At 44.9% G+C, this 23,768-nt stretch overlaps 2 protein-coding genes across 19 annotated transcripts; both read left to right on the top strand.

Annotated features, from left to right (window-relative positions):
- The first annotated feature begins 345 nt into the window (after positions 1-345).
- PSMG3 (proteasome assembly chaperone 3) lies at positions 346-3,636 on the top strand. 3 transcript variants are annotated; one of them, XM_026687231.2, is made up of 3 exons: positions 346-396; positions 1,704-1,938; positions 2,582-3,636. In XM_026687231.2, the coding sequence occupies exons 2-3, from the start codon at positions 1,723-1,725 to the stop codon at positions 2,732-2,734; spliced, it is 369 nt and encodes a 122-aa protein (XP_026543016.1). In that variant the 5' UTR covers positions 346-396; positions 1,704-1,722; the 3' UTR covers positions 2,735-3,636. The 3 variants fall into 3 exon arrangements, with proteins under 3 accessions (XP_026543016.1, XP_087798357.1, XP_087798358.1); XM_087942231.1 differs by lacking the exon at positions 346-396 and adding an exon at positions 773-929; XM_087942232.1 differs by lacking the exon at positions 346-396 and adding an exon at positions 776-929 and having other exon boundaries at positions 1,571-1,938.
- Positions 3,637-6,067: 2,431 nt separating this feature from the next.
- Positions 6,068-19,412, top strand: TMEM184A (transmembrane protein 184A). Of its 16 annotated transcripts, none has more exons than XM_087942235.1 (10): positions 6,068-6,389; positions 6,622-6,654; positions 13,259-13,516; positions 14,915-15,080; positions 15,597-15,687; positions 15,807-15,882; positions 16,385-16,476; positions 16,583-16,752; positions 17,415-17,612; positions 18,347-19,412. In XM_087942235.1, the coding sequence occupies exons 3-10, from the start codon at positions 13,262-13,264 to the stop codon at positions 18,589-18,591; spliced, it is 1,293 nt and encodes a 430-aa protein (XP_087798361.1). In that variant the 5' UTR covers positions 6,068-6,389; positions 6,622-6,654; positions 13,259-13,261; the 3' UTR covers positions 18,592-19,412. The 16 variants fall into 16 exon arrangements, with proteins under 16 accessions (XP_087798361.1, XP_087798363.1, XP_087798362.1 ...); XM_087942237.1 differs by having other exon boundaries at positions 13,262-13,516; XM_087942236.1 differs by having other exon boundaries at positions 6,068-6,185.
- Positions 19,413-23,768: the final 4,356 nt, after the last annotated feature.

Raw genomic sequence — 23,768 nt, forward strand, 5'->3', positions numbered from 1 at the left:
CACGGGCTTAATATATCATCAACCCAGCCATTCTGGTTTAGAGTTTAGCATATGCTGTTTGATTCCGGCTTAGTTAATAAACCATGGCTAAGATCCTGCTCCTTAAGGCAGTTGCCCCTCTGCCCCTTCTCCAGCGCTCTGCCCCTGTTCTTTCTTTGGCATCCAGTTTTGCAATGCCAACCTCCCCGGGGCAGCGATGCGGCCAACTTGACCCTCTTTGCTTCGACCCCAAGATCCACTTCCATCGGGTCAAGCAAGGGGAGGCGCTTTGCACACGCCCAGAGACTCCCGGCTTCGGGGAAGCGCTCCGCCCATCTTAACGCTCCTCCCGGGGAGGAGGAAGGCGTGCGGAAGCAGCCCAGACCGGCGGAGGCGGAGGGAACGATTGCTTGGAAGGTAAGCAAGCAAGCAAGCAAGTAAGCAAGCGCAGGGCTCGGTCGGTAGAACCGGGCTGTAGGGGGAGGCTAAGTTCTAGGTCCGGACCGGCTACGTAGAGCCGAACCGAACCTAGCCATGCGCTTTGGAGAGCCGCAGCTGCACCCACCCGCATGCTACGCGCGAGCCCGGCTGGCTGGAGAGGCAGGCGGGCGGGCGGGCGCTGCGCGCTCCCTTCTCCTCCTCCGGGAAAGGGGCCCCTAACCCCGGACCACCACCCCTCTTCCACTGCGCGCCTCCGGAGGGTTTGGTTTTCGGGCCTTCCTGGCGCGCCTCCGCCGGAGAGGGCAGCCTGCAAGCTGAGGCGCCCCCTTTCCGTCCCCCCCCGCCCCCCACCAGGTTGGCAAGGCTCGCCGCGCGCGGGTTCCGGGTTGGCAGGAGGCGCCGGTCGTGGTTTGGGGTAAAGAGCCGAGCCAGGGTGAACCCGAGTCCGTTGTCAAAGGAGAGAAAGTGAACGCAGATTTGGGGGACCCAGCAGGCAAGAGCGACTGAAGGTTTTCAGTACAAGCGATGGTGAAAGTGGTTTTACCTGGTCGTAGCTTTTGCTTTGTTGTTGAGAGGAAGGAAGGAAGGAAGGAGATGGGAGGGAGGGAGGGAGGGAGGGAGGAAGGAAGGAAGGAAGGAAGGAAGGAGATGGAAATGAGAGGAAGGAGGGAAAGGAAGGAAGGAATGGAAGGAAGGAAGAAGATGGAAATGAAAGGAAGAAAAGGGAAGGATGGATGGATGGATGGATGGATGGATGGATGGATGGATGGATGGATGGATGGATAGAAGGAAGGAAGGAAGGAAGGAAGGAAGGAGGGAAGGAGATGGAAATGAAAGGAAGAAAAGGGAAGGAAGGATGGAAAGAATGAAGGAGATGGAAATGAGAGGAAGGAAAGGAGGGAGGGAGGAAGGAAAGGAAGGAAGAAGATGGAAATGAAAGGAAGAAAAGGGAAGGATGGAAGGAAGGAAGGAGATGGAAATGAGAGGAAGAAAAGGAAGGAGAGGTAGGTGATAGGTGGAAACCGGAAGGAAGGAAACCCAGATAGACAGACACACCATGCCACTGAGAGAGGGATATTTAAAACAGTTGAGGCTTAAGGTTAAGAATTCTTTGCCAAGCAAACTTTTTCTTTGTCTCCTTATTGACAAGTTAACTGAGAAGAACCAGAGCCAAAATCAAGGGCCACCTCTCAGGAGGCAGGAGCTGAGCCTTCCCTCATGGGGAAGCTGGCTTGAAAGCATCGTGAGATGCTGCGTCCTTCTTACGGATGGTTTCCTTTAAGGCAAGGACCGATTCCTGCCATGGCGACTCAGCCCATCCCAGTCTCAAAGCAGACCAGAGAAGCCGTGTGTGGCATCCCAACGGAGGTGGTGTGCACCTCCTTTGGAGCCACGATCCTGGTGGTGGTGACCCAGTATGGAAAGATGGGGACTCTGGTCTCAGTGGAGCCTGACGCAGTACCTGATGGGATCAACAGAACTTCGTGGACCACGAAAGTTCTCCTGGGCAAGGATGAGGTATTCTTCCTCCCATTCCCTATCTTCGTTTAACCTCCAAGTATCTTCCTTGACTTCCTTTCTCCTTTTTTTCACTTCCTTTGTTTTCTTGGAAGTCCACCAGCTTTCTTGATGGCTTAGCCAGATGGCCACACCATGGAGGAAGAGGTGGAGAAGGTGAATGTCAAGCCCAAAGTTGACATATGCGTAGCCCTTTTATTTAGCCTTATTATATATTCTTTTTTTCTCTTTGCTGGTTATGGGGGAAGGTTTTCGGGCTTGCCACATTCCTAAGGTGGGAGGAGTGGAGATAGAGAGAGTTGTTTAGGCTAGGTGGCTCTCCTTCCCGTGGGAAGGAAAGCTGACCCCGCTGAGACCTGGAGGTGGAGAATGATGACACCAGGCAACCCTTGATTTACTTCTATTGGAGAATGTGACTTTGGGGGGCTGTTTCTAACTTCCAATATTATGTGGGGTAATTCCAGGTTGTGTCGGATCTGGAATTTTAATGGACTTTGCCAATTTGATCCTTCCCTAAATAAAAAGAAATTGTTTTGGAAGATGGATTTTGCTCTTTTCTTTTGAAATGGATTTCATCCCTTGAAAACCTGACAGTGACGTTGGAGAGGAATGGTCACTTAAGTTCTTCTTGCTTTGCTTTCAGCCTCTTGTCCACATCTCCGCCAAGCACCTGGTGACCTCGGTGTCTCAAGAAGCTGGCAACAAGGCCGTTCTGCTGGCAATGGCTCTCAAGGACAAAAGCATCGAAGGCATCCGGAGGTTGAAGGAACTCATCCATCAATGCCGAGTGTGGTGATGGTGGACCCAAAAGAATTCTTTGGAGGCCAGAGGCCGTCTGCCTGAGGTTAATGTTGGTTTGGATGCAAACTTGATTGTGTACATTGAGGTCTCCTAACTCGGCAACTTTAAGACTTGTGGACTTCAACTCCCAGAATTCTCCAGCCAGCATAGCTGGGAATTCTGGGAGTTGAAGTCCATGGGTCTTAAAATCAGGTCTTGAAGTCCATGGGTCTTCAAGTTGCCACGGTTGGACTCCCTTGGTGTACACCAGAGGTCTCCAAACTTGGCAACTTTAAGATTTGTGGACTTCAACTCCCAGAATTCCCAGCTATGCTGGCTGGAGAATTCCGGGAGTTGAAGTCCACAGGTCTTAAAGTTGCCAAGTTTGGGGACTCCTGGGGTACACGCTAATTTTTTTTTCCTGTTCATAACTCTTATTTTGAACTTTGACAATGAACATTTGTGGGTAAGCTGACACAATGGGTGTCAATTCATGTTACATAAACATTCACAAGTACCTGTTCAGAAACCTGCTGTAACCATTAAAAAGTTTGATGTTGTACCTGCCTAGGAATTAGCCCCAGCAAATTTTATAGCAAGTTTTCCTAGTTAATTGGGTTTTTTTCTGAGGAAACCCAAGGAAGTTTCAAACGTTGAACAGGTTTTTCCCAGTTGCAATGTTTAAATTTCTCCCCCCACCCCTTCATTTTTTCCCCTTACATTTCAGTTTTATAGCACATCGGAAGTAGTTCAGGTTACAAATAGTATTCAACGATCTTCCTATTAAGGGTTTCTTCTCTATGTTTTCTCATTCCGAAAGCAACCCGAATAAATTCAGAATAGCTTTACTGCCATCTTCTGAAAGGACAGTCTTCGTTTGACTAAAACAATAAAGGAATTGCAATATGTTTACAGTAATCTTTGTCTGAAGGACTCCTTCAAAGGAAGTAAAAAAAGGATTGTTTCCATGGTGATCGTGTCTGTCTGGGGAATTCTGGGAGTTGAAGTCCACATGTCTTAAAGGGGCCAAAGTCTGGATCGGACTGTGAAAGATGGAAAATGTCGTAAACTGAAAGGATGACTTTTGATTTCAGAAATTAAAATGGGAAGGGGAGGTGATTGAGCTGGACAAATCCCCGCCGTTTTTCTTGGCGAGATTTCCAAAATGGTCGGCCCTCGCCTGCTTCCTAGAACTGAGAGAGGAATCGGTCAAAGTCACCTAGCTAGTTTCTAGCCTCTGGCCTTAACCACTACCCTAAACTGGGTTTCTAGGTTTAAACCTTTGAGTCCCGTAAGCCTCTATTGCAGGGGTGTCCAACCTTGGCAACTTGAAGCCTGGCGGACTTCAACTCCCAGAGTTCCCCAGCCAGCTTTGCTGGCTGGGGAATTCTGGGAGTTGAAGTCCGCCAGGCTTCAAGTTGCCAAGGTTGGACACCCCTGCTCTATTGTATTCCTGGGGCAGGCAATTATGGCAATTTAATAACCTGTGGACTTCAACTCCGAGAATGGCTCAGGAATTCTGGGAGTTGAAGTCCACAGGGCCTAAAAGTGGTCATAATCATCCTCCCCTGCTCTATTCCGACCCTTTGCCCTGTAAAGGAATTCGTGGCTTTCTTGGTTATGAGTGACACAATAACTATTTGAGGGGCTGCCCCAAAGAAGAGGGAGTCAAGCTATTCTCCAAAGCACTTGAAAGGCAGGACAAGAAGCAACGGATGGAAACTAAGCAAGGAGAGAAGCAACCTAGAACTAGGGAGGAATTTCCTGACAGGGAGAACAATTAACCAGTGGAACAGCCTGCCACCAGAAGTTAGGAGTGCTCCATCACTGGAGGATTTTGAGAAGAGAAATTGGTCAAGAATAACTGTACAAAAATATCAATGTATAAATAGTATATATGCGGTTTGTTTTTTATTTTAGTGTGTATGGTGAAATAAATGCCAGGATGGTGGTCATGCTGTCTTCGATATTTTTATATGTAAACAAGAATATATTTGTATGGTATTTAGGTTTCTTCGGGAATTTTCCCACGTCTTAATATTTGTGCTTCTATTATAGCGACGTTTGGGCAGAATCTCCTCTGCCATCTTCTGGCTTGTGTGTTGGGCTCTTTTTAATCGTGTGTGTCAAGCTTGGCAGCCGTTTTTTGTTTGAATTTGGTGCTGGCTTTCTGCTTTATTTGAATGGCTGCCAAACCTGACACACACGATTAAAAAGAACCCAATACACAAGCCAGAAAATGGCAGATGAGATTCTGCCCAAACGCTACTATAGTAAAAGCACAAATATCAAGACGTGGAAAAATACCTGAAGAAACCCATAAACATACCATAAAAAACATAAAGAAAAAATATATTATTATTATATATATATATATATATATATATATATATATATATATATATATATATATATATATATATATATATATATATATATATATATATATATATAATGGCGCCGTAGGCTGTTCTAAAAGCACAACTATAATGACGTGGGAAAATAACCAACCAAGCCGAAATACCATACATGGGTACACCCAAAAACTTAAGAAAACATATATATATATATATATATATATATATATATATATATATATATATATATGTATGTATGTATGTATGTATGTATGTATGTATGTATGTATGTATGTATGTATGTATGTATGGATATGGATATGGATATGGATATGGATATGGATATGTACACACATACACACACAGAGAGAGAGAGATAGTATATACACATACACATACAGAGAGAGAGAGAGAGAGAGAGAGATTGGACATAGCCATTTGTTCGGAATCAGATACGATCTCCTGCTCCAACGGGGTTGGACTAGAAGACCTCCAAGGTCCTTCTTAACTGGTGGGCAGACGAAGCTGTTTGTGGTGACAACTAAGCACAACTATGGCGTGGATAACCCAGGCAAAGCTCCGTGCCTGTCTTGGAGTTGGAGGCAGGTAGGGGATGTTTTTTTTTTTTTTTTTTTTATTATATTTTTATAATTATACACATACACACACACACACACACAGAGGGGAGAGGCCAGGCCAGCCCCCCGCTCCACGGGGGTGGGCTCCCCTCCAACTCTGTTATTCTGAGCACGAACTGAAGCTTGCAAACGAGATGGGTTGGATTCACACCCGGGGAAAGTTCTCCAAAGCGCCCGTGCCTGTCTTAGCGCTGAGCCACAGAGGGGAGATGCGCAAATCCTCCCCGCCCGGTCAGAGATCGCCTGGCACGAGTCCCAGTGCCCGGAGTGGAGGGGGGGCAGCGGCGAAGGGGCGGTAAGGGAAGCCTGGCCGCCTCCCCACCCGACTGAGCTGGGCAGGGAGAGGGAAGAGGAGGAGTCTCCGGGGAAGGTGCTGCCGGGCAGCCGGCTGAGAAAGCCAAGAGGAAGCGGCCGGGCGGCGCCCCAGGTGGAACGGGCGCTTCCTGGGCCGGAGATCGGGCAGGTGGCGCAGGTAGGCAAAGGGGGGGCAGGGAGCAGAAGGGAGAGAAGTTGGCGTTGCGAGGCGCTCCGGCCCGGGGAAAGCAGAGGAGGAGCTCGCGCAAACTTCCCGGCTGCCTTTCCCGGCGCCAATCTCGGGGTTCCCCCTGGGAAGAAGAGGAATCGGGGGGGCGCAGCGTTCGTACCCCTCGCCGGCCGGCTTCGGGATGCTGGGCAGGTGAGTTCCAGGCTTGGCTTGGGACGGGGAAGAGCCTGAGGGGCGAACTCGGGACGTCCGGGTGGGTGGAGGGAGCGAAGCCGGACAACGGGGCGAAGTTGGCGTCGGGTTGGGTCAGACGAACAAGAACCTTAAATCGAATTTTTATCGGTCTGGGAAGCAACCGCGTAGGAAATGTAGAGTAAATTCGCCCACTTAGGGAAGACTCACAGCACCCTTGTCTGCTTTTCAGAACCAGGAAGGGAAAGAGAACTCCAGCGCCGAGGTAAGCTAATCTGTGTTCCGATTTCCCAAGGTTTGAAAGTTTTAAAGGACTTTGTTATTTTTAGTTTATCTGATTTATTACCGGAGTGTGGGCGTTGACCATGAAGAGAAAGGAGTCTTCTTTAACAGGGAGGACAGAATGAGGCCATAAGAACTGCAGGCTCTTTTAAGGAAGAGAGAAAACTGAGATAGATAGATAGATAGATAGATAGATAGATAGATAGATAGATAGATAGATAGATAGATAGATAGATAGATAGATAGATAGATAGATAGATAGATAGATAGATAGATAGATAGATAGATAGACGACGATAGATAGATAGATACAGACAGACAGACAGACAGACAGACAGACAGACATAGATAATGCATAGACAGACAGACAGACAGACAGACAGACAGATATTGACAGACAGACAGATATAGTTAGATGAGGCATAGACAGACAGACAGACAGGAGGATAGATTTATTAAAAATTTTAAACTGCCTATCTTGCTATCAAGAGGGCAAACAAGGCGCGATACTTTTTTTTTTAAAAAAAATATTCCTTGCATAGTATTTTTTTTTCAAAGCATTATTCTTCACAATCTGCAAAGCCGAGGACTTGAATTTGGACAGGTAGAAGACTCAGGTAGAGGTCGCCCATCCAGCTGAGCTCAATTCAGTTTATAGATTGGGTTCACACCTGATTCAGACCTATGGTTTTGTAGCACAGTCCAGTCCGTGGACCAAGTCACAAAGGGTTGCAGCTTTCAAATCTCAGATGGCAAAATAAACAGCGGCCAGGCTTTGCATTCCATTTTTAACTCAATTCTTTTTGTTAGGTGGGTTGCCCTGAGTCACTTATTTGAGAGAGGCTGGCTGTATCAAAGAAATTTAAAAAAAACCCACTACCATGATGTAGACATACATGAGAATGTGGCGTTAAGGACGCTAGCCCTGTTTTTACAATTAAAAAATGCCCTATGGAATGAACCTAGCAGCAGATCAGATGGAAAGATAAAATAATCCCACTGTCTGCCTTCACACAATAGACTTGAGTAAAGTAAATTCCTCTGCATTTGATAAGGTATGTCCCAAACAAGTACTGAGGATTATTATGGCATTAAACAGAATCCCAATATTCTAAACTCAGACTTCTGATTCTGTGCCCTCTGGACACAAGAGCAAATATTTATATTAAGTGATGTCTGTCCACCTCTGCATTCCTGTAGATTTAATTCTGAAACGGTCAAATGAAAAAAACAAACAAACACAACATTGCTTTGAAGTTCCACAGAAAGGCTTTGGAAAATTAAATCAAACAGAAAATTACATGCACCTTCGGTTGCCCTTACCTGAGCGTAAGCCCAATGGGAATTGATAGCAGTTACTTCTGTGTAAAGATGGTACAACCTGTGTAAAGGTTGGAGATCATGCTGCAAATTCTCCTTATCTGCATGGCTCTCTGTGTTAAGTTTAATTTGAAATCCATCAAAGGAGTCCTAAATGTTTGTGTAGTGGTGTAATTAAAGAGGAAGGGGCCTGAAATCTGGAGCTTAGCAGGCATCTGTTTGATTTTAGAAGTCAAGCCAGATTGGACTGAGTTAGCACTCGAATGGGAGGCCTCTAGAATATTTTAGAATTTTGCTTGTTTGTATCCCATCCTTATTATTTTTAGAAATAACTCAAGGCAGCAAACTTATCAAACACAGCCTCCTCCTATTTTCTCCACAACAACAACCCTGTGAGATGAGGTGGGCTGACAGAGACTGGCCCAAAGTCACCCAGCTGGATTTCATGTCTAAGGCAGGTCTAGAACTCACAGTCTCCTGGTGATTGGTCTAAGACCATCTAGCTGGCTTCATTGCCTAAGGCAGGACTAGAACTCACAGTCTCCTGGTGATTGTCCGAAGACCATCTAGCTGGCTTCATTGCCTAAGGCAGGACTAGAACTCACAGTCTCCTAGTGATTGTCCGAAGACCATCTAGCTGGCTTCATTGCCTAAGGCAGGACTAGAACTCACAGTCTCCTGGTGATTGGTCTAAGACCATCCAGCTGGCTTCGTTGCCTAAGGCAGGACTAGAACTCACCGTCTCCTGGTATCTAGGGTGGGAAATACAGATTCCTAGCAACAGTCCCTGCAAATTATATTGGCGCTGCTGCTGATCCAAGAAAACCACAGAGCCCATCCGAGCCAACGGGAAGGAGGGATTTTATATCAGCCTACGGAATTCTGCGATAAGGGCTCCAAGAGGCTAGTCCCCTTGCCCGCCCCGCACAAAACCTTTGAAGCGTTTGCTTGCTGCTGATTAAGCAAGGAGGTGCTGAAACACCAGCCCTGCCTCAGGCTAAAGCAAGTTCATCTGAGCTGGCTTGTTTGGCCAGTGAGCCACGGGAGCTCAGCCCATCGCTCCGAATAAACAGAGGCCCTGGGTGGAGCTCAGCCCCACCTGCTTTGCTCACGGGGGCCAGAATCCGGCTGAGAGTAGTAGGTGAGAAGCGGCTTCCTAGGCTGAGCAGGCTCTTTTACAGAGCCACACACCTTGGCAAAAAGCCACACAACAGGTTCGGTGGGCCCACAGGAGCCGAGGTGAGCGATGCACACCCTTCCGATGTTCGTCCCCACCTTGGCACAGGCGGCACGGCTACCTCGGCGGCACAAATAACGTCCAGAATACAGGAAGTCCTCGGCTTACGGCCCCAAATGGCACCGTGGGTAAGCAAGGCGGCTGCGAGTGAGTGTGTCGGTGCCCGGTTGTGATTAAGGAACATTACAGGGAAGCTTGTAGAGGCTGTTTTGAGCTAGTCCAAAGCTTGCTGGACCATTTTATCTTCCAAAGTATCCCCGGAGATGCACGTTAAAAGAATTGTCTCTGTTTCTTCCAGGTAAATTCAATAGTTCTCTTTATCCAGTTAGGTTTCTTGGTCTGGTCTAGAACCTCCTGCCACCCCAAAACTGGGGATTCAGGGGAACAGATCCTTTTTAATAGCAGAAAAGGCAGAGAATCTTCTGGGTCTTTCAAAACTAATTTTTTTTTCGTAGAACATTCTCCATCCACTTCTTCTAGTGCGGGTCTCTTTGGGTTATTTATTCTTTTAAAAGTAGCTTTTGGGTCTCTGGTAGGACTTGTGTTCTTGGAAAGCAAACAAGGAAGAAGGGAATGCTCTCTAGGTCCTTGGCAACTTCCTTTCCCTGCCTACTAGCTTGACTTTCTGGTTAATGTTTGATGTTGTGATAGTACCAGCGTGTACCTTGCTCCAAAGCGCCTTCCTTGGCCGGCTCTCCCAACCGTCAGAGAAAAGAGTCCCAAGGGTTGATTCAACAGGACAGCTGAGCCTGGGAACGACACTGGTGGTCAGCTGAGGGCTGGAGAATCTGCATAACCTCATTGCATCGTCCAATGTTGTGTGTGGTTACCGGGGTTTGCTCAGAGCTTCTGGTTGAGGAACCGCTCAACCAACCAATCAACCTCCCACCCATCAGCTGGAGTTGCTCCTCAGGTCCTTCCACCCTCTGCTTCTCTTTCCCTCCTCCTAGGAGTAGGGAGAGGTGTATTTTTAAGCTCTGGTGTACTTGTAAGCATAAGACCACTGAACTGCTTGCATCGTCTACCACAGGGGGGTGAGTAAGAATACATCCTGCCCCAGAGTGTCTTCTCCCAACAGCTGAACAGGGCATAAATAAAGCTGGTGGATTCATAACATAGATTTGTGTGTCTGGAAAGCTCAAGAGAGTGGGAATTTATCAACCCGTCCTTTGGTTTGAAAAGAACGCTAGAAGCCTGGATCCATCGAATAGGTAACGGAACATCTAAAAACTTGGTTAATTGGCAAAGCGAAGGATAAGGTTGTAAGCAGGGGAGGTGGTGGACATTTCAACTGGCCCAGAATAAGTCTCTCTCTTTTTTAGGCAAGCAATTCCTTTCATCGTTTGAAAATGGTAAGTTTTCTAGGCTCATAATGTCACTTGCATTGAAGCCAAATTAAATGTTGGGAATTAAATTTAAAAAAAAAACGATGGAAATTTAAAAAAAAAAAAGATGGTTAGTAGAGATGCCAAAAGGAATTGTTTTAATCAGAGAAAATCTATCTACTTTTGTTTCGACCTGGAAATCGCTTTGAAATTTGTACTTGAGACACAAAAAAAAAAAATCTTGACTAGGATTTGCTGATTAATATGTTGGTATAGAAATACAAAATATGTAAAAGTGAAAAGTTGAAGCTGTAATTTTATTTTGTACTTTACTGCACTGGAAAAAAAAGTTAGAAGTCAATGCTTTTTTCCCCCTCCTTTATTCTAAACTTTTCTTTCTCTCTTTCTCCTTCCATCTTTATCTTCATTTGTATTGTTTATTATGATAATCTTAATTAAAGAAGAAACTATGAAGAGATTTGAGTAGTGGTGATGTCACCAGGTTAAATAAATAGCCCCTTATTCAGTCATGGGCTGGTCCATCTTTATAGTAATAATTCAGACAGAAGCTGGACTGGGGTGTTTTAATTGTTTCCTGCCTTGAGTTGAGCTCCTTTTATCTTTTAGATTCTAGGATGAATAAATGAATCTTAACCGAAGCATTTCTTAATTACAGATACGCTGTAATTGGCTCTTAACACCTTGATCTGTTCATCATTCTTACGCTGTAGGGAAATGGGCAACTTTTTAATTAAAAAAGTTGCCCTTGCCCCTTTATTAAAAATGTAATTATTTTTAATAGAAGTCTTTAAAATGGGGGCAGGTGACTTAAAATAGTAGTACTGATGCGTCTTTTCAGAAGTAAATTTGCCATCCTTGCAATGAGAAGAAGAAAATTAGGGAGAGGTTTTTCCAAGGGAATATCTTTTTGCAGAGTGTCCTTTTCTTTTCAAAAGACTTCGTTTTAGTCACACAAATCTTTCCAGATTTATAGCACAGTCACTGGATGGGGGGAAATGTTATGATGGTGCAACTTCTTTCTAGATCTGTGCCAAGATTGCAGTGAACGAGTTGCTTTTCTTGCAGAATTGTTATAAAAAGTAATTCTATTCTAATGCTTCCCAAAAGTGAAAGGTAGGGACAGTTGACAGTGGAAAAGGTTAGAAAAATTAGGTTTGGGGAGAAGGAATGATACTTTGGGGCTGTTTGGGCTGAAAAAGCAGGTGGCGTGGTAACCCCAAGTCCCTTGTGAAAAGGTTTATTCAGATTTACAGAATGTCTGTATGGGGGGCTGATGTCATTGGCCAGCTAAGACGGGGAGGCAGAATTTCCTACAGCTCAACTAAGCAAAGATTAATAAAAATGGGGCAGTTGGTCTTTATCCTTAGTTGCTTGCCTATCATAAAGTTATGTTTGTAATGAGTGCCTTTCTTGGAAAAGAAAAATGGAGTGTATATGTGTGTCTCAAGGCCTAGAATAGAAGGCGGGAGAAATGTAAGGAATGGGTAGCTAAAGAGGGAAACGTGACAACCTGGGGGGGGCGGTCTCTGAACACGCTCCCTAAAAATACAAGTATATTATTAGTTTGATGCTAGGAGAGAGACGTCCAGAATATCCCGGACAAAACTCCACACCCATTTAGTTCGGGAAGCTTGGACACGTAATTGTTTTGCCTTGCTTGGAGTTTGCAAACAAAGCGTTCCCGGCACTAAGAAGAGAAATGAGAGGGGCAGAGTTGAAAGAATGGCTATAATCAAGTCAAAAAAAACCAAGAAATTGTAGTTTCTATTCTGTCGAAACTCAGAGGAACAGAAGGTTCCCCCCCCCTTTTTTTTTAACCCCCAGCAGTTGGGAAATATAACAGCAATTACTAAACTTTTGAGCAATACGTGACTTTCTAATTTAAAACACAGAGTGTACTATTAAGGCTCTGCAAACGCTTTGGAGCCCTTGTCTGTGGCTCTTTAAAGCAGCTGCATCATTGGCAGCTACAGTAGGTTGTGTGTAAAATATTTGCTGTGTTTTGCTCAGAGTCTTCAAGGTAGGTATGTGAAAGCTTTCACCATAGCGAGAAAAACAGGATGCAGCAGTCTGTTCAAATAGGAGCGTTTCAACTAAAGCAAATATAATCAGATGGGCAAAGTATTCTAACAAGATAAAGATATCTTCAAATCTTTGCCAGACACAGTTTTTTTTTATTTTTTATGATGGGATAATTTTAAGCTTCCAGCTGTTACTTCTGCAATCGTGAGGGCTATCTGTTTCTGTAACTCAAAGCCAAGAAATTTGCAATATGAGCAAAGCCATCCAGATTTCCAATTCTCTTTTGCTGGCGAAGTTTGCTGGTTGAATCTCTTTTGGACCAGCCTACTCTAGGTTGGAACTGCCCCATGGAACTCCTTGGAGAAGGAAGAGGACACTAGCAGGTGGGGTCAAAATAGATGAAAAAGAGGATGTAGGAAATGAGCAGGATGGGCCCAAGGGCGGGGTAAAACACATCATCAGTTTGGAGTTATTGAGCAGCCATCAAGAACTCAACTCCTGTTCCTGATCTCTTGAGCCTGACAGAAGAATGTACAAGGAGGTGATGAATAATCTGGCTTCTCTTCAGCAATTCACCTTGATCTTTCCTCCCAATCAGGGCAGTTTTCCTCACGTGGTGCTCCTCCCTAATACATTCACCTTTGCTCCCTCTCCCTCTCCAGCAGATGAATACGACAATACACGCCAACTGGTCTTCTCCAGCCCCAGAAACGCTCCTGACCTCCAGCATGGTTGCTACCTTGGCCCATTTCTTCTCGCCACCGATGGTCTCCAGCCATTTAATTGTGGAGGATGGTTCCCAACTAAGGGCTGACCAGAATCACTCCCAGGAGATCCAAACCCTCTTTTTGACCACGTCCACAGCAAAAGCCATCTCAGGACTCTTTGTCTGGACGGCCCTGATCCTTACTTTCCACCAGGTGGGTGGTAGCGCTGCCCAGCCCTGTTGGGACTCCATCTTTCCAGGTGGCTGTGTAAGATGGGAAGAGGGGGAAGTCCACACCTTCAAGGCATCAATTTGGGGAAATATTATCAAAAGCCATGGCTGTTTGATCAGGTTAGGTGGAATCTTGCTTCTCTATGCCATCAGACCAGGCTATATCGGTGTAGAACTTCTCTGTAGCTTGTAGTGGCCAGGCAAGACTTGAACGGTGGTATTGTTTCTATCTTAAGAGGCTTAATTTAGTTTTGCTTAGAAAGAGAAGGGAAAAGTGTTTTCAATTTGGAAAGAGAGATCCCGTTTTGATGGTTTTGTGGCTTTTCATGTAGTCTTTTTCCTGGGGAAGGGAGAGGACATCATATTCCACAGGGTTTTTGACTCACCAAGGCAGCTTGGCCTTCCGAGTTTAGTAGGGATTTCTCTGGAGATGGTCTTCATAGGCCTGCCAGTAATAGCCTAGGGCATTCTATTGCTTTTCAGTTCTGATATTTTATAGAAAAATGATGGAAGTTGTGTCCATCACCCCCCTGGCAAGATCTAACCTTCTTATCGTTGCTGGCTGCTTGTTCACTTGTGGTTTCCCCTTTAGAAGAAGGAAGTCATAGAACTAGTATTGCACCACCGACGGTGCTGGTTGAAGCATCTTTGGAAGGCCAGATTTCCCCTGGCTGCTTTGGGAGACCTGAAGCTTCACCTAATGCCAGGTTGTGTCTATGGAGATTCGTAGTCATCCAGGTCATGGTTGTGCCAAAGGTGCTTTTTCAAGAGGCAACTGGACTTTCCGGTTTTCCTTTGAAGACGTTTCGCTTCTCATCCAAGCAGCTCCTTCTGCTCTGCTTCAGCTCATGCATTGGATGGCTGAGAATCTCTACAGATGTTTAGCTGTCCAATTTGGGATGAAAACCCTTCGAACGAAGTGGGAGCATGGACGGATTTCCAGAGGAAATATGACTGCAGACTACAAGAACCATTTGCACTACTCAGGTGATCCTGAGGATACAGATAAACCTCCAAGTGGCCTCAACAGCCCTCTAAAAGGATGCAAATGACCAGCTGTCTGTAAGGAATATAAATCCTTCCGTTTCCCACCATCCAGTCAGAGCTGAAGAAGCTTCTTGGATGAGAAGCGAAACGTCTTCAAAGAATATCAGAAAGCCCAGTTGCCTCTTGAAAAAGCACCTTTGGGATTAATGCCAGGATGAAGGCCACGCAAGCAAATATGTGTGATATTTGTGTCCCCTTGCTCCCAAAACTCTTTTTGGTTGGTCTTAAGATGGTCTAGCTACAGCACATTGATCCTTACTGGCTGTGTTTTTCTCCCTGGAAACGCTGCATCTGATCCTGTGTTGTGTGTCTTCCCTTCTTCCTCTTCTCTCAGATCTACCTGCACCTGAAAAACTACACCATTCCCAACGAGCAGCGTTACATCATCCGGATTCTCTTTATCATCCCCATTTATGCCTTCGACTCCTGGCTCAGCCTCCTGCTAATCGGCAGCCATCAGTACTATGTTTACTTTGACTCAGTGCGGGACTGCTACGAAGGTGAGCTGGGATTCACGGCTATCCCTGGAGCACTTAGTATATCCCAGATACGCGGGCGTGGAGACAGGCAATCGGCCATAAACTGAGCCGAAGGGTCCAAGTTCAAAGGCAACATTCTATGCAATCCTTCCTCCAGAGTGTGGCCAGGAAGGACAGCCTATTTGTAGGGACATGCATGGAGGAAAGGCCGCCATATTTAAAATCTGGTGAATTGGTCACAATTTCTGCCATCTGATTGAGCTCTGTGTATGTTTGACAGCCAGTTTGGTGTGGGGGTTAAGGAGCTAGTCTGGAAACCAGGAGGCCGTGAGTTCTAGTCCCACCTTAGACATGAAAGCCAGCTGGGTGACTTTGGGCCAGTCCCTCTCTCAGCTGAGCCCATCTTACAGAGTTGTTATGGGGAAAAGAGGAAGGAGGATTATACTGTATGTTTTGCTGTCTTGAGTTACTTATCAAGTAATAAAGGTGGGATGAACATCTACCAAATAATCTCTCCCCTCCCCCCCTTTTTTGCAGCATTTGTGATTTACAGCTTCCTGAGCCTCTGCTTTGAATATCTTGGAGGAGAAAGTACCATCATGGCGGAAATCCGAGGAAAGCCCATTGTGTAAGTTGACCATCACTGAGGTGTATCTATCTCTTGCTTACAATTGGGAGTATTTCACACTCCACATATAGTCTTAAGGTCCCACGCTTGGGCTGATTTATGACTCCGGTTTTTCTTAGTTCTAGTTGTCTCTACGGAACTTGCTGTCTCCGAGGGATATCTTACTCCATTGGGTTCCTTCGGTTCTGCAAACAGGTGAGGAGCATCTCATAGAATAGAGCTACAGCTGATCAGTTCTCCATCATCCATGGTACTTCCAGGGAAGCCATTATCTTTATTCCCCCTCAAAACTTGTTTCAGTTTCAGTTCATTTTTCCCAGGCAAAATCTTGCAGGTTCCCGTTGTCTGTACTGTGAAATATTTCCGTTTCTCCTGCCTTTATAGGCATAGATGGAAATTGGAGACAGTTGTTGCAAAAAAGACACTCAAGACTGTGGAAATGAGATCTTAGCAGGGAGAATCTGGTTGCTTTCCTGGTTGCTGGACACCCAACCAGCTTTCATCACTCCTAGCGACAGCCATGGGTGATGGGGGCATTTGTGGAAGCCGTGGTAGATTGGAGCGTTTGTGGGGGGAAACTCAGATTGTCCATCCTAGATTGGACCCAAAATGTGAGGTCCGGATGATGGGATTAGGTGACAACAGAGGCACAGAAGCTGGGTGGTTTCAACGGAGCCGTTTCTTCGCTTCCTTCTAGGCCACCCTGCAGTTCTGCATCATCAAGCCGGTCATGGCCATCCTCACCATCATTCTCCAAGCATTTGGGAAGTACCACGATGGTGATTTCAAGTGAGAATGAAGGGGGCGGGGAGGAAGAGGGGTAAACTGTGATGGGCTTGGAAAGGGAATGGTCCCTAACAAGGAATTCTGCCTGTTTGAATGTTCTGCTTCCCAGCATCCACAGTGGATATCTCTACATCACCATCATCAACAACTTCTCGGTCAGCCTGGCCCTCTACGCCCTCTTCCTCTTCTACTTCGCCACCATGGACTTCCTGAGGCCTTTTGAGCCAGTCCTGAAGTTTCTTACCATCAAGGCGGTCATCTTCCTCTCCTTTTGGCAAGGCGAGTCACTCTACTTCCTGTCTTGGGTGGGGAGGGCCTGAAATAGGAAACTTCAGTTCTCTATTAATCCATTCACCCTCCTGGACCAACTCCAGTGTTTCTCAACCTTAGCCATGTTCAGAGGGGTGGACTTCAACTCCCAGAATCCCCCAGCAATTCTGGGAGTTGAAGTCCACCCATTCTTAACATGGCTAAGGTTGAGAAATACCGCTCTTGTCAATATAACGTGTTTTGGCTATCATTTCACAGGGAGAGAGAGAAGATGCTCCTCCCATGGTTGAAGGGAAAAAGAAAAGTTGAACAAATTTAACTCCCTCTAGTTGGTATTTCAATTGAGAGTTAATTCATTTGTAGCAATGCAAATGATCTAGATGAGCTCCAAATTTTGGAAGACCCAGACATGCAGGACAGAAAGCCTTGAGAAGTCTCTATCCCTTGGAAAATAAATATTAAATGAAGTATGAGCTTGCAAAAAATGTTGGCTTGTTCTAATAGGACTCATATATATATATATATAAAACCCAAGTCTCGATGGGATCTTGTAATTCGGAGGAATTCGGGTATGGGACAATTACGTAGGTTCCTTCAGACGTTTCCTGGACCTGTGAAAAATCTACTTGAGAGCCTTTGCTGATGTTTTTGCAACCATTCCTATTTTGCAGGGGTGCTCCTGGCCATCTTGGAGAAATGTGGGGTCATCCCAGAAGTTCAGATCATTGACGGGAAGGCAGTGGGAGCTGGCACCGTTGCAGCCGGCTACCAGAACTTCATCATCTGTATCGAGATGCTGTTTGCTTCCATCGCTCTCCGTTACGCTTTCACCTGCCAGGTGTACCAGGAGAAAAAGGAAAGCACCACAGGTAACTTGCTTCAAGAGAACTGCTCCTTTAGTTATACGGAAGGTAGGCAGGGAAAGGAAGGGACGACCAAGCAGAAAGGTAAGCGGGTGTCTTCTTTTCCTAGGGCCGATAAGCAAGAATTCTGTGTTTATCTCCCTTCTGTTTCTCAGACTTGATTAAAAAAAACATTTCCTCCCAGTTTCTTCTCAAATAGAAGATAAAGCAGGTAAACGAACAAAGTTGGGAGTATGTTCTAACTTATTTGGGGGGGGGAGACAGCCAAAGGATGGAGGTGGGAATGGCCTGCTTCCATCATTAGATGCTCTCCCCAACGGCCAAGGGCCTCCTTAGCTTCCTACAGAACCGTTAAAGTGGGTAGTTCTCTTTTGAGGCTCGTTCCGTTCTGGAAGATGTAATTAGGGATATTTCAGCACGATGAGAAATAGTAGCCATGGACCCTAGGCCACCTCTCCAGCTGAGTTCAGCTCCAAACAAACCCAAGAGAAATGTGAAATTTTCAAGTCATTGGGAGATGTGGTAGAAAAGACACTTCAGCAGGAGAAACCAACCTGCTGAAAATCCTCAAGGCAAATTTATTTTTATTTTCCCTGGTGCCTTCAGCCAATATTGGGTTCCACCTTCCCGGCAGGCTGGTTTGTGCAGGTGAACTGACTTCTTAGGGGCCTGCTTGAAAAAAAAAAGCATCTGCTCGTCCATTGATTCTCTTCTGGTCTCTTCCCTTTTTCTTCTAGCAGGCGTGGCCCCGTTGCAAAGCATCTCCAGCGGGCTGAAGGAAACGATGAGTCCTCAAGATATTGTCCAAGATGCCATCCACAATTTCTCCCCGACCTACCAACAATACACGCAGCAATCCATGCAGGAGACGGAAGGGGGGCTTGGACAGAACGGCCACGTGAGTCCTCCGGTGGAGGCCTCGCAGAGCAAGAAGAGGAGGAATCTTGAGAAACGGATGCTCATCGTCTCCGACGAGGAGTTGTGAAGAGGCCGCTTGTGAAGTGGAGAACTTGTTGTTTTCCAGGTCTTCTCACCTTGCTGCAGACCGGCAGCTGCCAACCGAATCAGACCACATTGTTGAACGAAGCAACAGAAGCGTCTCATTCTTGTTCTCAGTGGGCTATTGAGGGAAGATCCCCAGATATTGGGTTGACTTCCTAAATACAGCTGGATCTACCCCTTCCTATGTGGTGTTGTGGTGAGTGGCAGAAACACCCAGGATGCACTTATTGTTGGTCCTGGTGCAGCCTGAGGAAAACAGAATTTCTCAATGGACACAGGTCCTCCCATTCCCAATGCCTGGCGATAATACTGATTATTGGCAGAGACGGAACAAGGCAACGTAGGAAGGGATAAAATTGGATGGAATCGACAACATTTTCATTCAGCAATTGCAGCTGAATCCCATTGGAACTAGATTCCCATTATCATTCTTTTTTGGTTTGTTTGTTTGTGGATCCAATCCACCGGGATGGGAATACAATAATAGCTCAGAGCCCCAGAGAAATAAAAGGACGTTTCTTCTTTCCAACACGAGGAGCTGCAGCAGGGTGAGGAATTAATAGCGCCAGATTCCTTGATGAAGTTGCATTGAGGCCGTCAAAGCTTCTGATCATAGAATGCACCTTGGATGTCAGAGGAGTTGTGGCTTCATCGTGGAAGAAGAGGTGTTGCGTTACGTTGAAAGTGTGAATGTGTTGATATAAGGCGCTTCTTCCTATCTGGAGGGTCCTGTGTGTGATGGTTATGAATTGCGTGTCAATCTGTACATTTCAAAAAAAATAATAATTATAAAAATATTTGTAATACTTTTTCCCAGTGCTGTCTAACGCCGACAAATTTACTTTGTGAGTATTCCAAGAGTTTTGGCTGGATTGAATCTGGGATGGCCCATGGTTAATTATTGGTGCTATAGTTCACAATTGAAAACAAAAAAAAAGTATCACATCGTTGATGTAATAAAGTAGAGGATTTTAATGGCTGTCAAATGCAAAATAGCAATGAAAAACTTTGGTCTAGGCTGCAGTTGGCATGCAGCTCTTCTTATTTGTAATTCAGCATTCCTGATGTAAGGTATGTCATGTTTCTCTTGTCTTTTGTAATCTTAAGATTTGTTTTGCACAACCCAGAATTTGTGGCTGCCTTTCATCTTCTGACAGACAGCAAAATTCTCAGCATCCGCATCAATCCCTGTTTTTTCCTTCCCTTCTGCAAATGGTTGCCTTGATGTTGACCAGAGTTTGATAATCACCCCATGATACCCTTTTTATTGGCACACAGTAATGTGACACTTATTGCTACCTGCAAAATTATATTAAATTGCTCCCTCTGTGTCACTCTCCTCCAGAGAGGGTTATAAGCTGCAGATTACTACTAGATCTGGGCAACCTTAAGAAGGTGTGGACTTCAACTCCCAGCATTCCCCTGCTACCATGAGGTCCACCCATCATAAAGCATGCTGGCAGGGGAATGCTGGGAATTGGGAGTCCAGTCCTCTTAAAATCTGCCAAGTTAGAAAAAAGAACCACTGTACTAGATCAGGGTCTCCAAACTCCAACTTTGTGGGCTATCTTTCTGGAATTCTGGGAGCTTTTAAGCCCACAAGTCTTAAAAGTTGCCAAGTTTGGAAAGCCCTGTACTAGATAGAGCTTTGAAATATAATAATAATAATAATAATAATAATAATAATAATAATAATAATAATAATAATAATAATAATAATAATAAAATAATAATAAATAATAATAAAAATAAATAATAATAATAAATAATAAATAATAATAATAATAAAAATAAATAATAATAATAAATAATAAATAATAATAATAATAATAATAATAATAATAATAATAATAATAATAATAATAATAATAATAATAATAATAATAATAATAAATACTTGTATGCCACCTGGCTATCAAAGACTCTGATGACAGACAAGATCCAATCTGAAACCAGAAGATGCTTTATTGGAAAGGTTACCAAAAAGCCACAACGGTTGCAGCTTCAAATTTACAGCAATAAATTAACATGGTGGGGGAAGAGGGTGTCAAATGAAAATAGACTGGACACACACACACACACACGCACGCACACAGACAGACGGACATCATAGGCCTCATGGGACAGGCACCCACATTACTTGATATGTCAATAATTTATTTCATAATAAAAAAGCAACACAAAAATAAATACCGAAACAAAAAGTAAGTTTGCGGAAACCACAGAGTAGAACAGTCTCGTGATTAAAGCTTCTGGATCTGAGCTGCAAAAATCCAGACAAGGGGGGGAAAAAGAGATAAATAAAATTCTTTGCTGCCATCCGAGGTGTGTTTTTTTGTGTGTGTGCAGCCCTGATCTGGAGCCATACATGTGATTTAAAAAGAAAAAGTATAATTTTATAATGCGAGGAGCAACAACAAAAAAACATGCTAAATTTCCAAACCCAAATTTCCAAATAGTAACGAAAGGAAAAAAAGAGGGGGGGGGAGGGGTGGTAGGGGAAAGAAATTCCATCTTACAAGAAAACCTCTTTTCTTTAAAAAAAATTAAATTCCTCTGGTTTTTATATAGGCGAGTGCTTTGGTTTTTACATACACCATTAAGATGCAATCCCTTATTTGATTGGGCAGAGGTGCTGCCCAATTCCAAATCAACTCTGGGCAGCTTATAACTTAAAACAAAAAACAAAATGGAAAAAAAGCAGGAAAGGATTCCCTCCATTAGGGACAATCATCTCTTGTGTGCTGTGCATTTTTGGTATCCAAACGCATCCTAACATGTAAGCTAAGTAAATCAGTTTTCAATTATCCAAGGATGATCACATGTCTTGTGAGATAAAAGGCTGAACCAACCCAAGAATTTGCAGTTGTATCATCCATGGGAGAGAGAGTTAAAAAATAATAATAATCTCTACTTATTAAAAAAAACAAACCTAGCATCTAACAGAAGTGCCAAGCATGGTTTGCATCTAATATGCTAATTTATGGTACGCCAGAAAGCTTTTCTTTATCCCCACATTAGCATCGCTTAGTGTTTTTCAAATTTGGCAGCTTTTAAGATGGGTGGACTTCAACTCCCAGAATTCCCCAGCATGGCATGGTTGAAATGGGGAATTCTGGGAGTTAAAGTCCCCGTCCCCCTAATCTTAAAGTGGCCAACTTTGAAAAATGCTCATTTGAAGCCACAGTACTCTGGTCTTCCCAGTAGGTAATGGGATTCCCCCCCCCCCCAAAAAAAAAACCCGAAAAACTTCTGAGATTTAAGAAGCAGGAAAGGGAGAAGTGGCAGCTGAATGAAAATGGCTTTTTAAAAATAATAATAATGTGCATTTCTTACAGGCAGCAGTGGTTTTGCACACAACGCAAGGCTGTGTTTCTTCCCAAACCTTTGTGGCGGGAAGAGTCCCTAAAGACAGGAAAGAAAGAAAGTAAGAAAAGAGGAGGGTGAAAAAAAGGGGGGATTATCTTGGGGTGATGGATGGATGGGATGCTCTGCTCCCTTTTCAGTCCTTCCAGCCTTCTGGAAGGGGAATTGTGGAGAGAAAAACACTTCCAGGCTCCAAGCATCCATCAACGCAAGGATCTCCAACCTTGGCCGCTTTATGCCTGGTGGACTTCAACTCCCAGAATTCCCCAGCCAGTCATGGGCTGGGGAATTCTGGGAGTTGAAGTCCACCAGTCCTAAAAGTGGCCAAGGTTGGAGATCCGAGCATAGAAAGCGGGCACCAATTCTTAGGTCCCTCCTGGTTTTTTTTTGGAAAACTGGTATATAGATTTAAATATGAACAATATTACACGTATCTCGTACAAAAAGAACCTGTATGGTAAAATGTATATAATTATTTTATATATGTGTGTATAAATCATATATATATATACAGACACGCTCACACACACATATATCTGTATCTATATGCATATGTCTCTCAAATATTTCCAAGTGGCCCTTAAATTGATATCCAATATGGATTACCTACCATGACTATGGTATCAACAGCTTTTAATTCTGATTTAAGCCTTTTGATGCCTGATTGCAAGGGAAATGGACACCAACCCAAGAAGCGGGGAGGAGATGCTTGTACCCCACAGAAGCTTCTCTCTGTTCTCCAAAAAAGCAGTAAAGATGGCTGCATTTGGAGGTCAAGAGGACTTCTTCCTTTAGAGGTGTTTTCCCCTACCAGAGGGTTAGTCCAACTAGCACCTCATCTTGTACAACAGCCTCGTTGTCGGATCAGCCATTGGCTTCCCCTTCCAATGCGCCACCCACATGTGACAGGGGTGGCCGAGGAGTTCATAGCTGCTAGGATGAAAGTACACAGAGGTTGGTCAATGGACAAGGTGAGAGGCCCTAACCACAGCAGGAAAAAACAAACCCTGGTGGAACTCTCTAGGGATAAGCCCAATGCGTAGCTTTTACCAAGTCAAGGCCACCACAATGGTGTTAACTATGGTTGGGCCTCCCTTGGATGCACTCAAGAATTTCGGTGGGTTTACAGTTGCCAGAGCATCTCCCTTCAACTTCTGCCTAGGTCCATAATTGCTTGTCCATCTCCTAAAACTAGGGAAGACTTCTCAGTCACAAGGAAGCATCGCACAAATACGGAGGACCTCTTCTGGAGTTGACCAAGGGCGCCCCATCCAACACCAGAGAGAAGGGGAACAAGGGGAGGCCAAAGCTAGAGTCAAGAGCTGCAGGGCAATCAACACTCGGCCAATCGAGAAAGAACACCATTAGAATTTAGGACGGATGGCGCAGTTTCCTTCATCAATAGTCCATGTCTTCCTCAGATGTAGCAGCTTTCAACCAGGAGCTAGGAACATCATGGCCTTTGTTGACTAAGAGCCCAGGAGAGCTGTAGTGGGATGTATTTGGGGGACACCAGGTTGGGGAAGGCACCTCTAAACATTTGTTCCATCTTGGTGGAGCCCAGTTAACTCGTCCCCCGTTTTCCAGGGCTCAGCTTTCAGCTGGCCCTGGAGGGGAGAGGAGAGGATCCAACATTTCCAAGTTTCTTATGCCCACTCGGGCCACTGGCATTTATTTTCTGAAACTCAGACAGTGCAATCTAACTCCTTCCTCTGCTTTGAAGGATTCAGGAAGCTTGCAGAGGACTCAGGGTGTCCCAAAGCACATTTTCAGAGAAAAATAACATAAAGCAAC

Source organism: Notechis scutatus, chromosome 12, assembly GCF_049901735.1.
Source record: "Notechis scutatus isolate UNSWTSFEM ecotype Mainland chromosome 12, rNotScu1.2, whole genome shotgun sequence".
Lineage (NCBI taxonomy): Eukaryota > Metazoa > Chordata > Lepidosauria > Squamata > Elapidae > Notechis > Notechis scutatus.

Coding starts and splice junctions, on each gene's coding strand:
- TMEM184A (XM_026687237.2), top strand. Junction 13,517..14,914: donor TGATCCTTACTTTCCACCAG/GTGGGTGGTAGC, acceptor CTCTTCTCTCAG/ATCTACCTGCACCTGAAAAA. Junction 15,883..16,384: donor TCCTTCGGTTCTGCAAACAG/GTGAGGAGCATC, acceptor GCTTCCTTCTAG/GCCACCCTGCAGTTCTGCAT.
- PSMG3 (XM_087942232.1), top strand. CDS start 1,669: ATGCTGCGTCCTTCTTACGGATGGTTTCCTTTAAGGCAAGGACCGATT. Junction 1,939..2,581: donor TTCTCCTGGGCAAGGATGAG/GTATTCTTCCTC, acceptor CTTTGCTTTCAG/CCTCTTGTCCACATCTCCGC.